This window comes from Phodopus roborovskii, unplaced genomic scaffold, assembly GCF_943737965.1.
Source record: "Phodopus roborovskii unplaced genomic scaffold, PHOROB, whole genome shotgun sequence".
Lineage (NCBI taxonomy): Eukaryota > Metazoa > Chordata > Mammalia > Rodentia > Cricetidae > Phodopus > Phodopus roborovskii.
Genome location: NW_026126567.1, coordinates 12,053,001 through 12,066,232, shown reverse-complemented (window position 1 = coordinate 12,066,232; position 13,232 = coordinate 12,053,001). Strand labels below are relative to the sequence as shown.

At 47.3% G+C, this 13,232-nt stretch overlaps 1 protein-coding gene across 7 annotated transcripts in view; it reads right to left on the bottom strand.

Moving 5' to 3' along the window:
• Mtss1 (MTSS I-BAR domain containing 1) overlaps positions 1–13,232 on the bottom strand; it is a 125,008-nt gene that overhangs the window by 86,267 nt on the left and 25,509 nt on the right. For all 7 annotated transcript variants that reach the window (XM_051202633.1, XM_051202634.1, XM_051202636.1 and 4 more), the window contains exon 3: positions 12,569–12,642. In XM_051202633.1, coding sequence (XP_051058590.1) covers positions 12,569–12,642 — 74 coding nt within the window. The remainder of the gene's footprint in view (positions 1–12,568; positions 12,643–13,232) is intronic.

Genomic DNA, 13,232 nt, shown 5'->3' with positions numbered 1-13,232 from the left:
ATCCGAATGAAGTGTGGCTCTCATAATTAGCATCCACCTCTCCACAGCACAGATGGCCATCACGTGATAAGATCACAAACCAAGGGTGGAGACCCTGGTACTCAGATCCTGGTACAAGAGCCCGGGCTCTTGATCTGGTTCTGAGAGCTTGGGGGTGGGGGTCAGGAAACTGGGGGTGGCTACATCTTTTGTCTGTCACCAAGCCCTTCTGGCACAGAGTGAGGCGGAACCAGCTGGAGTCAGCAGGGTCAATGCCTGCTGCTGAGTCCTCCTGTAAGAGAGGACAGGGAGAAGGATCATCATGGTCCCGTTGCTGGCAAACTGCCCCACCCCACTTCAAAGGATCACAACAACAAACAGGGTGTGGGTTAAGGGTTTCTTCCAGCCTTAGCAGATTGGTGGGTTTCTGTTTGGATTTGGGTGTGTGTGTGTGTGTGTGTGTGTGTGTGTGTGTGTGTGTCTTTTTTTGTAACCTCCATCCTCTCCCTTCCCTTGTTTTATAGAAGAAGAAGCACCATTGTAGCGAACTGTGAAATGCACTTCAATGCTGCTCTGAAGGGAAGTGCCATCCACTGGCTGGATATTAGTTTCCATGGTAACCTAGGTCCCTGGGCCTTGGAACACAGCAGGAAATGCTGCAGATTTCCAGAACTGTGTCTTTTACTAGAATGAAGAGTTCTGCGGTGAGTGTAAACATTTGGGGAAATCAATCTCTCTCTCTCTCACCACCCTCCGCCCCAGTGTGTTCATTCTACTAAAACAATGTAAACTTAAAAGCCAAAGCTCGTCTCACTGATAATAAGTTTATGTAAAATAGAATAACTAAATAATAGGTAAGCAAAAATAGTCTTCCCCCACCCCAGAAAAGCTAAAAGAAAACAAGGAATCGATTGGAAGCAGAGAGCTGCTTCACAGCACCAGAAGGAGGCTGGAGAGATGGCTCAGCGGTTAAGAGCACTGACTGCTCTTCCAGAGGACCTGAGTTCGATTCCCAGCACCCACAAGGCAGCTCACAGCTCCAGTTCCAGTGCACATAGCACAGATGACCAGGAGTTCCCTATCAACAGTGAGGGGAGTTCCTCGGTAACAGCCACTGGAAAGCAGGAGACATCTTTCCAGAGCCCTGTCACTTCATCCTTGCGCGCCCTCACCATGAAACCAACCAACCAGGCAAACCAACAAACCAAACAGCTACTTAGTGAGACCGGCAGTGAAGAGAGGCCAAGAGCTGCAGCCCCTACTTCTACAAGAGCCCCGTGGCCCAGGGCAGGTGCCTGGACCTGTCCTGTAAAAGCATGTACTGCATATTACACACAGTAGGGAGTGGAGAGAGGGGTGGTAGCTAGCTTGCCTAGCATGCATAACACCCTGGGTTCCATCCCTCGCAGTGTATAAAATAGCACTCAGGAGCTAGAGGCAGAAAGATTAGGAGTTCAAGGTCATCCTTGGCTGCAAGGTGAGTCTGACAGCCTGGGATCTACATGAGACCCTATCAAGGGAGGGAAGGAGGGAAGGAGGGAAGGAGGGAAGGAGGGAAGGAGGGAAGGAGGGAAGGAGGGAAGGAGGGAAGGAGGGAAGGAGGGAAGGAGGGAAGGAGGGAGGGAGGGGGAGGGAGGGAGTAGAGGGAAAGAGGAAGGGACCAGGAGGGAAGGGGGAAGGGGAGGGGAAAGGGGGAAGGGGAGGGGGGAGGGGAGGGAACACTACCTTCTAAATGGAAGAGGAAACAGGTTTTAAACAATCGAACAAAAGCAACCTCTTCAGATAAGTTTTAAGCTACCAAAAATTAGTACACTAAAATAAAATTTCTATTAAAGAAAGATCAGAAGGGTATTATAAGGCCCTGGGTTCAATAAAAATAAAAAATAAAAACAAAAAAAACCTATGGGAGCCTGGGAAGAGATCTCTGTGTTTAAAATCACTCATTGCTCTTGCAGAGGACTTGGGAGCTTTTGAATATTCATTATCTATTTCATGAATTATTTCCCAATAGTATATCTTCTCCTACAGTAAAAGGCCATGCAAGCATTAAGTGACTATGACATAGAGGTTTCTACATCTATGTATTTCTTTGGGCTGGAACTTCAGACAGGAAGGGGCATCTACGAATTGTGACAGAACGGATTCATACTAGACAGATGCTAGTGTGACACGACTCTCTTCTGGGTCACACCTACTTGAGATGGGCAGGGCAGACCAAATCAAGCTCACACCTCTGTGACAAATGACTTTTCAGAAGAGAGAGTGTCCACAGAAGATGCCTTGCCTCATCTACAGCAAGCACATTCCTCCATGAGCGTGTTTAGGCAACAGTGGCTACAGGTTCAAGGATGTGGACTGGCAGGGGAGTGTGGGGCAGGAGGAGAGGCAGGGGTCTCTGTTGAGAACGGAGCTCCTGGCAGCTGGGGGATCTGAAAGCTAGAGGAGGTCGCCAGCTGGGTAAACTAGGTGGTTATGTAAACTGCCTACCGCAGATGACCACAAGGCACAGACCCCGCATTCATTCAGACCGCCTCCTCCCCCCCCAAGACAGCTGAGACTGACGCCCTAATTCACCAAGCCCCCACGATGACCAAAGTCAGAGAGTTCAGCCCACATCCTAACAGGTGTCACCCGGATCAACACCCTGCTGGCAGGATGAGAACACAAACTCAGCTGCCATGCAGCATTCGAGGTTAAGGTTCCAGGGAGATCTCAATGAGTTCCTTCCACTGCTCTTTTGGGAAGACAGCTTAAAGCCAAACGCCAACCAAGCAGAGACACTGGTTAACCACTCTGAACACTGTGTCTCTGGCAACCGTTACTTCCCAACCAAGGATCAATAACAGAGGCCACGTGTGGAACACGACCAGGTGCTGTGCTCAGCCACCCGTTCAGTTTGAGGGGGAAGGTCAGAGGGGGAGCAGAGGAACTATGCCACATGACCATCTGAAGTCACTGCTTTCTAGAAGACACACAGCTGCCCTTCAGAATAATCAAACACCAAACTAACAACCACCTCTGAACTCATCAGCCACAAACAGCTGAACAAAACCTGAGAGAGAGAGAGAGAGAATGTGTGTGTGTGTGTGTGCCTGCACGTGCATGTTAGAGCGTTAATAAAGCAATGCTCATATTTCTAGTCTGTATAATGATTAATGGGAATGCCAAAATTCACATGTCATCTCCTGTCCAGACTCAACACCAACTCTGAATTTCATAGAACATATGCCAAAAGAAAAGAAAGAAGGAAAAAAAGATAGCTTTCCAGTCACAGGCCATGTTTTAAAAGCCGTGGGTCCTAAGCCACATGCATGACTTAATGTAGTGAGCACATGAGTCATTATGGCTCCAGGACTCCTGGGAAAGCATCAAAGCCATGGGTCACAACAGGGGACTCACCGATAGGGACGACACTGGGTCTGATACCATGGACTCCTGTAGCTCAGCTCTCAAGTCCTCGGGAGCTGGGGGCTGACCTTGAATTTATGTTTACAATATCAATGGCCATAGGTTTTGGCTATTATTATAAATAGCACAAGATTTTTATCTGTCCTTTAAATAGAGACATTCCTTACTTGCACTTTTTATGGCAGAAATGCCTAATATAAAGACATATGTACACGAATGTACATTAATACACACATGTATGTGTATGTAAACGCACACATACAATAAGGACAGTGTGAAGGTCAGACAGGAGTCCATGAAGCCACTGGAACTCTTTCCCACGCCGTGATGACATCTGGCCCTCAGCAAAGTGGCTGCACAGGAAAAGACTGACTGCCTGGGAATGAAAGCTGGTTAGACAAGACGCTAAGTGGGAAGCTCCCTCCTTTCATCTACCAATCAACAACAGATCGCATTAGAGGAGTTATAGCTACTGTTTGCTATGACCCAACACTGATGTCACTCTCCATGTGGTCGTTGTAAGTGGCCGATGCACACAGATGTGAAGGCATGCCTGTCTCTCATCCAGCTGCCACTCAGAGAAGGCGACTGCAGGGCATTCCTACAGAGCTCAGCGACGTGGGTGCACACTGCCAACTTCCTTACTAGATGGAGCCATCTCACAGAAACCTCTCCTGCGGGCGGGCGGGCGGGCCATGGGCAGTCTCTTCAGGGACTTCCTCTCTACTGCATCTGCAAGCATCTGGGGCACGCCTTTCCCTAAATGTCACCTGCACAATTATGTGTATATATGTGTGTGTCTGCATGTAGGTATACATGTGTTTGCCCAACACTGTATGCCTGTCCCATCTGCAGTGACTGAATGGAATACATGGGGACGGAAGTGCTCAGGGTTGCTGGTTTACCCACCAGACTTTCAGAGAGAGCATCTGCATGTACCTTAGGACCGCAAATCTAAACACGAAATCCCTTCATTTCATAGATTACATATATATACATATATATATATATATACACATATATCGTCTGAAGGCAATCATATACTTTATTTCTAATAATCTTAAACATGAAACAAATTTTTGTGGTGTGGAACTTCCCACTGCAGTATCATATTTACTCAAAAAAGGTTTTTAGAGCATTTTGAATTTCAGATTCACAAAGTAGAGATGCCCAGCCTGTATTTTAACAGAGTAAAACTGTAACCCTCAACACGCAAGTGAACATACTTTAAAAAGAAGGGTGGTGTGTGCCTGTAATCCCCGCAAGCAGAGGCAGGGAAGGCAAGGCAAGGCTGGTCTACATAGTCCTTGGCCAGCTGAGGTTAGACAGCATAGTAAGGCCTCTCTGCTTCATAAAGCCAGAGAGACAGATAAACAGAGACAGAGAGGTGGAGTACATTAGGAACACTGTCTACATGAACCTCTCTCCCTAACCCCCACTGGCCAGCCTCAGGCTTGTCCAAATCCATCACGCACTAACTCACTGAAGGCCTGAGAAACAAAGGCTCTAACTGACCATAGCATTCCAACAGCTTGGCTGCATAGTAAACTCCCGACAAATCTGATGAAAATGGCATCCATCAGATGGCCAGAGACACACACACAGGTACCATGACAACCAACGAGGCCTCTCCTGTGGGCACTGCTGTACCGTCACAACCTCCACGGCATAATTGGAGCTGCTAGTTCACATGCTGTGTAAAGTTCACCAGAGTTTTATATTGCATTTGTTTGTTTGTTTGTTTGTTTATTGGGGGTACGGGCCGTAAGCACCAGTGTGGAAGCCAGTGAACAACCTGAAGCCATCAATTCCCTCCAGCTCCCATGTGAATCACAGGAATGGAACTCAGAAACTCAGTCTTGGTAGATAATGCCCTCACTGAAAATTCAATTGCTGAGCCAGCTCTGGGGAAGCTGAGACAGGAATCATGAGGTTAACGTCAGCACGGATTAGGAAACTATCTCAAAAGCAAAAGCAAATACCAGGCATTGCAGTTGGAGTTCAAGGCTAGCCTGGTCTACAGAGTGGGTTCCAGGACAGCCAGGGCTACAAGTCTCAAAGGGAAAAAAATAAAAAACAAACAAAATTAGTTCTTCAGGCACGCTGACTTACATGCAGTGACTACCATACTGAACCGTGTCTCACACACACACACTCATACACTGACCATACTAAAACATGTGTCACACACATACTCATACACACACTGACCATACTGAACCATGTGTCTCACACACACTCATACACACACTGACCATTTCCCCCTTAAAAGAAATCACACAGCACAGGATGAACCTGCCTGGCCTATGCCAGCTACTGTGGTGACATAGGCCCATCAATCCTAACGGGAGACAGCAATTTAAAGCAAACAAACAAAAGGACAAGAGAAAAAGAAGGTAACTGTTTTGACTTCGCCCAGCCCATTTCCTCTTTCACTACAGACTGCATGAAAATCCTTATTTTTATAGCTTTGTTCTTCCGCCTCACACCCACGTACAACCCTGTGAGGAAACATTTCAAAGCCAAGCTACGAGAGCAAGGCATGTTCAAGGCTTCCTGAGTGCAACTCCCGTGAATCAAAATTGAGGTCAAGCTTAAAGCAGCAAAACCAAACTCAGTGGTGTTTTCCAAAACATCTTGAGTCTAGTGTCCTACACGCGTGCATGCAGGCACGCACATGCACACCACACACCCCACAGACGCACATGTGCATCCTCCCTCTCCCTCTCATTAGAGGCTGCAGGCACTGGCCTGGCCCACCCCTCCATGAGCAAATGTGAAGTGCGCCACGTCACGACTGTTTCAGCAATCAACAATCACTCCCTAGACTCCTGTGATGTCCCCACATTCTAAGAACCAGAGTTCCAGAACCCACAACAGACACATCAGAGACTCCACGGAAAACCAGCCGTCTTTCCTCAACTCCAACGGTTTACTTTCAATCCCTCTTCCTTGTATTTTCATGCTGCATCTTAAGCCCTGGCTGAAACACGATCATCAGAAAAATCAATATGCCAGCCTTCAGTTTGCTGTCCCGTTTAGTTTGTCTCCTAAAGAGAAATTATGATTGAACCTGTTTCTCAAATACGAGAAAATGAAAATAATGACCAGGACACAGAAGTGGTCCAAAGAACAAAACCAGTTCCCAGCGGTGACCACAGGCTAACAGAAGGCAGTTTTAAACCTGTTGTGTTTCATCTAATTGTATCCCTTTAAGGTAGCATTTTACTTTTTGTTATTGGTTTCTTTTTTTAATTCAGCTCTGAGACTCCAAGAAAAACCTTTTTTTGTTTTCTAATTAAAATTTTTTTTTTCAGTTTGAGGTGAAGTGCTTTGCAGGTAGTAGTCATTATGGGCTCTAATTACATAAAAGAAAGTTCTAGAGCCAAACACTAAAGTCAATTCACAGGTTAAAGGTTACTGACACCTCAATCAAACAATCTGGTTAAAGTAAAACTCTGGGGCAAACAAGAACAGCTTGGCTAGAGCTTGTAAATTTCCTGGCACCATCTGCCCACTGAGGAAAGATACCCTCCCTTCCCCAAGGCAGCCAAGTGCAGGTGGCCATCGTTCCCTGACTATGACCTCTTCATGCAGGCAGGGGACGTCCAGCTGCCGTAAAATTTGAAGACACACAGGAACCCTCAGACAGGGGTCACCAAAGTTCTAATTCTGAACTCTCAAGTGCAGTCTGTCCAGATGTCCATTCCAGTAGGCTCTGGCGCCCAGAAGATCCCAGCCTCCTCACCAGCATCCACCAAGGCCAGTGAGTGGGCGGGCTGTTGTCCACAGTCACGCATTTGATCAACCATGTCAGCAGCTCATAAATGATCATTTGGGACACATCGATCCCCAAAAGAACAGCATGGCTCTCTCTGTCTCTCTCTCTAAATAAAACAGGGTTTCTCTGTGGCTTTGGAGCCTGTCCTGGAACTAGATCTTGTAGACCAGGCTGATCTCAAACTTACAGAGATCCACCTGCCTCTGCCTCCCAAGCGCTGAGATTAAAGGCGTGCGCCACCACTGCCCACCCGGCAAAGGGTCTCAAGCTGGAGCTTTTACAGTCTGTGGGAACAACGGGGACAGCAAGGCCCCAAAAGCAAAATGTACCCTTGAGGCCCTCCGAGTTCCTGACTGGAGATGAAGATTCCCAGGCAGTAGTAGCAGACCCTGAGCCCCGGGGCAGCCTGAAAGAACGCAGGTACCCAGGCAGAGGGGCCAAAGGGCGTGACAGTCTAGGGAAAGGGCTGTGGGTAGAGATGCCACAGAAGGGCCTGGGCAGATGGTAAGAGGCCTCAGGTGACAGCATAAATGAATACGAAGTCTCCTGGGAAGGTTTAAACAGGTTCCAGGGTCCCATCGGATTGTCCTGCCACCGCCCTGGAGACTGCACCTGAACACAAGCATGCTCAGTGATGACAAATCACTCCCATGCATGCACATTTCAGTCATGACACTTCTAGAGGCGAGAGCTTGCATTACCAAACAAGGCCACAAAGACTTTCCTCTCCTGCCGCCGGGGGGGTGGGGGGGGGGTGGGGGGGGTAGGCTCACGATTAAAGCCCCCACGGTCCCAGCGTCACCTGTCCCCACCTCACACAGCCCCAATTGCAAGCGGATTCCCACAGCTCCAAGCAGCCCATCCCTGGCATCCACTTTCCTTGCCCTAGCCCTTCATTTTCTTCTCACTAACGCGGCTTCCTCTATTCCTTTCTCCCCATCCCCATCCCCATCCCGAGTGAAAGAAGTTACAGAGATAAATTAGAAAAGGAAATTTACACCATCCAATGTCATCCATATTTAACCAACTTAGCAAGACTTATGCATTTAAAATCGTGGGTTATGAGAGAAAGAAGGTTCAATGACCTGATCTTGGGACCCCACCCCCAGTTCTTTTCATAGTAAGGAAATTAAAACTTAGGGTCACACAGCTGGAACAGCCAGACATCTAACCCAGGCATCTTAGCTGGCAACCAGGGTGCTACTCGCTTTTGTAGGGATTGGGAGTCTTAAGGTCTTGGGGACGAAGTCACTTTAAAACCAAATATAAGCAAATGCAAAAGGCAAGCGTTCCTTAAGGAATCCTAACTTACTGGTTCATTCAAGGCCAGGCTCTGGGAGGGACTCCAGTTCACATGACCTTCGTCAGTGGCCTTACACTCCCTGTCTTGAGGCCATCCCAGAAATCTACCTCATGGAAAGGCAACACCCTGGGACCTCTTACCCAGTTTTACTTATTATCCACTCAACCATGATCCAAAAACATTAAATGCAAAATCCTAGAAATAAACAATTTATAGCTTTTATTAAAGTATATCATTGTAATTATTCTCATTATTAGATGTTAATCTCACTGTGCCTGATTTACACAGTAAACTTTATCCCAATATGCATGTATATGTGTACGTGCATGTGTGTATGTATGTGTGCATGTATGTGTATATGCATGTGTAATATATGTGGGTATATATGTGTATGTATGTGTGTGTGCACGTATATGTGCATGCATGTATGTGTATGTACGCGAGTGTGTGTGTTACATGAGAAAGCATACATACCAGGCATCCAATGTGGGTCTTAGAAAGGATCCCCAATGACAACGAAGGGAATGTATGTATGTATGTATGTATGTATGTATGTATGTATGTATGTATGCATGCATGCATGCATGGTGTAAGGAGACCATCAACAGAAGAATAAAGAAAACACTGTACAGATATTCAGTGGAAATCCTATTGCCTGTAAGGAAAAAAAAAAGGCAACTCTGGTTTTGACCACAATATGGATGGAACTGGAAATCACTGTGTAAGTGAAATAATCAGGAACATATGAGCTTACTCCTGTGGAATCTAAAAAGTTGGTCTTGGAGAATCTGAACACAGAGTGGTGGTTACCCGAAACTGGAGTAGGTAGAGAGGAAGGCAGAGGAGCTAATGGGCTAAGTTACAGTCAGACAGGAGTAAGACTTGTTATTGCACAGGACGATGCTGGATGATGGCATAGACTCTGCATCTCAAAAAGCTAAAGAGGAAAAGAAGGGGGGAGGAGAAGACATGGGAGGAGGAGGTTAGACAGGGGGTAAAGGAGGAGAGAGGAGGGGAGGGCAGAGGGGAACAGGAGTAATTCGCTTTTACCAACTAGGGAGATTTTAAAACACTACATTTAAGACCTCCAAGCAAAAACCTATTGAGGATTCTCTTTCAGCAGAATAAATAGCACCGAACCCCCCCCCCAACCCACCAGTCAACAACCTTCTGCAGACCCTTCCCTTGGTGATGCACACACCACTGAGAACAGGCCACTCAGCTAAGTGCTGCTGCACAGACGCCAGGACCCGAGCTGGGGTCCCAGCAGCCACGTAAAGCTGAGTGCAATGGCAGGGTCCTGCAACCCCAGAGCCAGAGACAGGCAGAGACAGGCAGATCTCTGAAGCCCGTGGGCCACAAGGGCAGGCTAAAAAGATGAGATCTGGGCTCAGTGAGAGACCCTCAGAACACAAGGTGGAGGGGGGTAGAGGAAGACACACACACACACACACACACACACACACACACACACACACACACGCACGCACGCACGCACGCACACACACACATTGATAGACGATCAGGCATTAACTGCAGCACAGCCTAAATTGGCAAATACCTGAGGGAGACCGATCCATCCACAGACCGATAATTAGAACTCACTCTATCCTGGCACTGGAATTTCGTGCGTCTGCTAGAAAGAACATGGTGGGTCTACAGGTGCTGGAAAGGAAAGGTAACGAACGGTACCACAGTGTGGAGTAAGAGCATGGGACCAGCGTTTCCCTCATGCAAGCCACAGACTGATCTGCAGCTAGCTTTTTCCCTCCCCAGAGTGGGTAGGGAAATGTTTATAAAAGACTAAAGGAGACTAAATCTAATCTCTTAGAAGGGAGTGGCTAAATTCAGTTTTTAGGATTTTTTTTTTTTATTTTTGTAAAAAGTATGTTCTGCAAGTTTTCCTTTTTTTTTTTTAAACTAAAAATTAATTTGTTGACATAAGCCAAACGATTCGAAGTTACTTTTATCATCACCATGGAAATAGCTGTCAGCCATATATTCCTTATGGCATATGGGTATCCACGGCCAAAGAAAGAAAAGTAGCCGTGCATTGGATTCTAAGCATACTGTGCTGCCACAATGACGTGAAACTAAACGGCTTAAAGATATGTCACACGGAGTCTGTTCATGGTGGCATACAGGTCTGCAGCCATAGATACCGCCCCAAAGCCTGGCTCTACACCCATCACCTCTACAAAGAGCCTCTTCCTGTCTCTTTTCCAACAAACACTTGCTGTTTTCCCTCCCCTGGAAGCAGAATTCCCAGGCCCTCCAATTTCCCACCAAGATACACCCTGGGGCAGCCTCTTCAAAAACCCCAGGAAATCCCAGACAATCAGGCAGTCTTTGCTCCTTTATGACCCATCCAGTAATTTAAACATCCAAAAACATACCCTGAATCCTAACACCCCACCCCAACCCCGGAAATGCAACCCATGCACTTGGGAGGTAGAAGCAAGAGGATCAGGAGTTCAAGGTCATCCTCGGCTACATGATGGATTCAAGGGCAACCTTTGTTACCTAAGACCAGGTCTCAAAAAGAGGGGGTTCGGCGGGTAACAGCACTTGCTGTCAAGCCTGGAGACCTGGGTTTGATCCCTGAACCCACACGCCAGAAACAGAGAACCAGCTCCCACATACAAGCTGTCTTCTGACCTGCACATACATCCCTCAGCACATACGCAAGATAATGTACATATGACTGACAGTTAAAGCTGTGGCAATGACTGCTGACATTCCAGGCGTGGCTGAGGGGAGGGCATACACGCAGATGGGTAGTCACATTTCACAGTGGCAAACACTGGCTGGCCTGTTAAAGTTCTTTACGGTAACATTTCCCCAAGTGTCTACAAGAGGCACAAATAAGTTAGGTCATAATTTTAAAGGGATTAAAAAATTATACAGGTTAAGACCCCTGCCACAAACCAGGTTAAAGAGTCTCAGTGCTGACGTCACTGCCACAGTTCTGGGGGGCTTTTTGCAATATTGTTGGCATGTCATAAAGGAGAAAGAATACCTCCCCTGGGAAAAGGTCCCTGACTCCCCGAGCTGGGCTAATTGCTCACTTCCCTCTATTCCCCTGGCACTTTGCTTCAGCTATTACTCTGCCACACATGTTAGCTCTGCATTAGAATCTTTATTTACACATCTCAGTCTCCCTAGTCAAACTACGGGCTCTTTGGGGACAAGGGGGAAACATACTGATCCTTGTGGTCTCACGACAGCCCTGCAATAAAAGGGTTTGGAGTTCCAATCTATTTGAATATTTAATTAATTAAATGCCTATGGTCAATGGCTTTGGAGCACGGGAGGTCCTGGGAACAATCCCAATGTCACGATGAATATGAGCAAGCAGGTACCCATGCAACAAGGGAGCCCAGAACAAGCAGGCCAGGGAGAGGCAGAAGAGATCATAGGGACAGAAAGGAACACACCTGCAGGAAGGCAGGCCTATCCACTGTCCCCTGGCGCCTCTCACTTATGAACACTCCTGGTACTCTCTGAAACCAATAGATCTTTTCAAAGACTGTGGTCACTGCTTTCACAAGCCCGCATTAACTATCTCGGTTAGGTTCTGGACACTGTCTTGAGGGGTACCATCAGGACTGTCAGTCTCTCGGTCATGGGGTCTGCAGCCTCATGATGCTAGAGACACAAAGACGGATCTGGCACAAGGGACGCTGTGCCTATTATATAAGGATTCCCTGTCTGCCAAGGACCCAAGACGGAAGTCAGGCAATCACCTCTAGGACTTCCCATTTCACAAGGGAACAAGGGAAACCTCTGCTGGACAGGGCGCGCAGCCCAAAGGTGTCACTGAGTACATCATGCCAGCAACCACGCCCACAGCAGGCCACTCCCGTAGGAGCACTGGCTCCTTTGCTTTCTTGTCTAGTTGTCACATGTTGCTTCACTATCTGGGACACTAGTTACAACTTCCAGTGTGTGCAAGCCCCCAGCGTTAAAAATACGTGAAAACTGTGAGTCAGCCCAGCTCTGATAACTCAAGCCGTATCTTCTCGAGAAGCCACCCAGAGGGAGAGCCCACGTGCTGGATTCAGTCAGTGCTGGAAGGCAGCCTCCCATCTGCTCACCACGTGTGTTGGTGGCCATGTCAGCCACTTTCTGAAAGGCGTCCAAGAAGGCAGCTGCTGCTACTACTGTTGTCCTAAAATGCAAACAGATAACAAAAGCATGAGGAATGTCTCACACTGGCAAATTCACCACGGCTCTTGGGCTAAATCCTCTGCTACAGAGTGCGCAGAACCTTCCAGAGAAACCACCCAGCAGTAGGTGGTGTTTTGTTTTGGGTTTTCCCAATAATGGCTTCACTGTATAAAACTACCAAGAAAAATCTTGCAAAGGGATAAAAGGGAAGTACTTCTACCCCAGAGAGGAAAGAACCCTTGAAAGTATGGACATAGGAAAGTAATATATGCATACATGAACCAGCAGGGAACCAAATCTTGGAGAGCAGAAAGTTCAACAATTCATTGCCCAAATAATGAAAGTACACGTTGAAAGACATTTTAGACATCACTAGATCATACCAGGACGCCTGATGCCCGGGCACTGTGACTCAACCCTCTGCAGCACGGAGTGGAAGCTGGGTACAGCTTTACTCCCTAAATCCTAACTACCATGAGACTAAGATACTGGTTTGGATGCCATTTGTTTTGTTTTGTTTTGTTGTTCAGCTCAGGATGCTCTCTCAACTGTATCTTCTGAAGTCCTAAAAGCAACAACGGTTAGAATTAA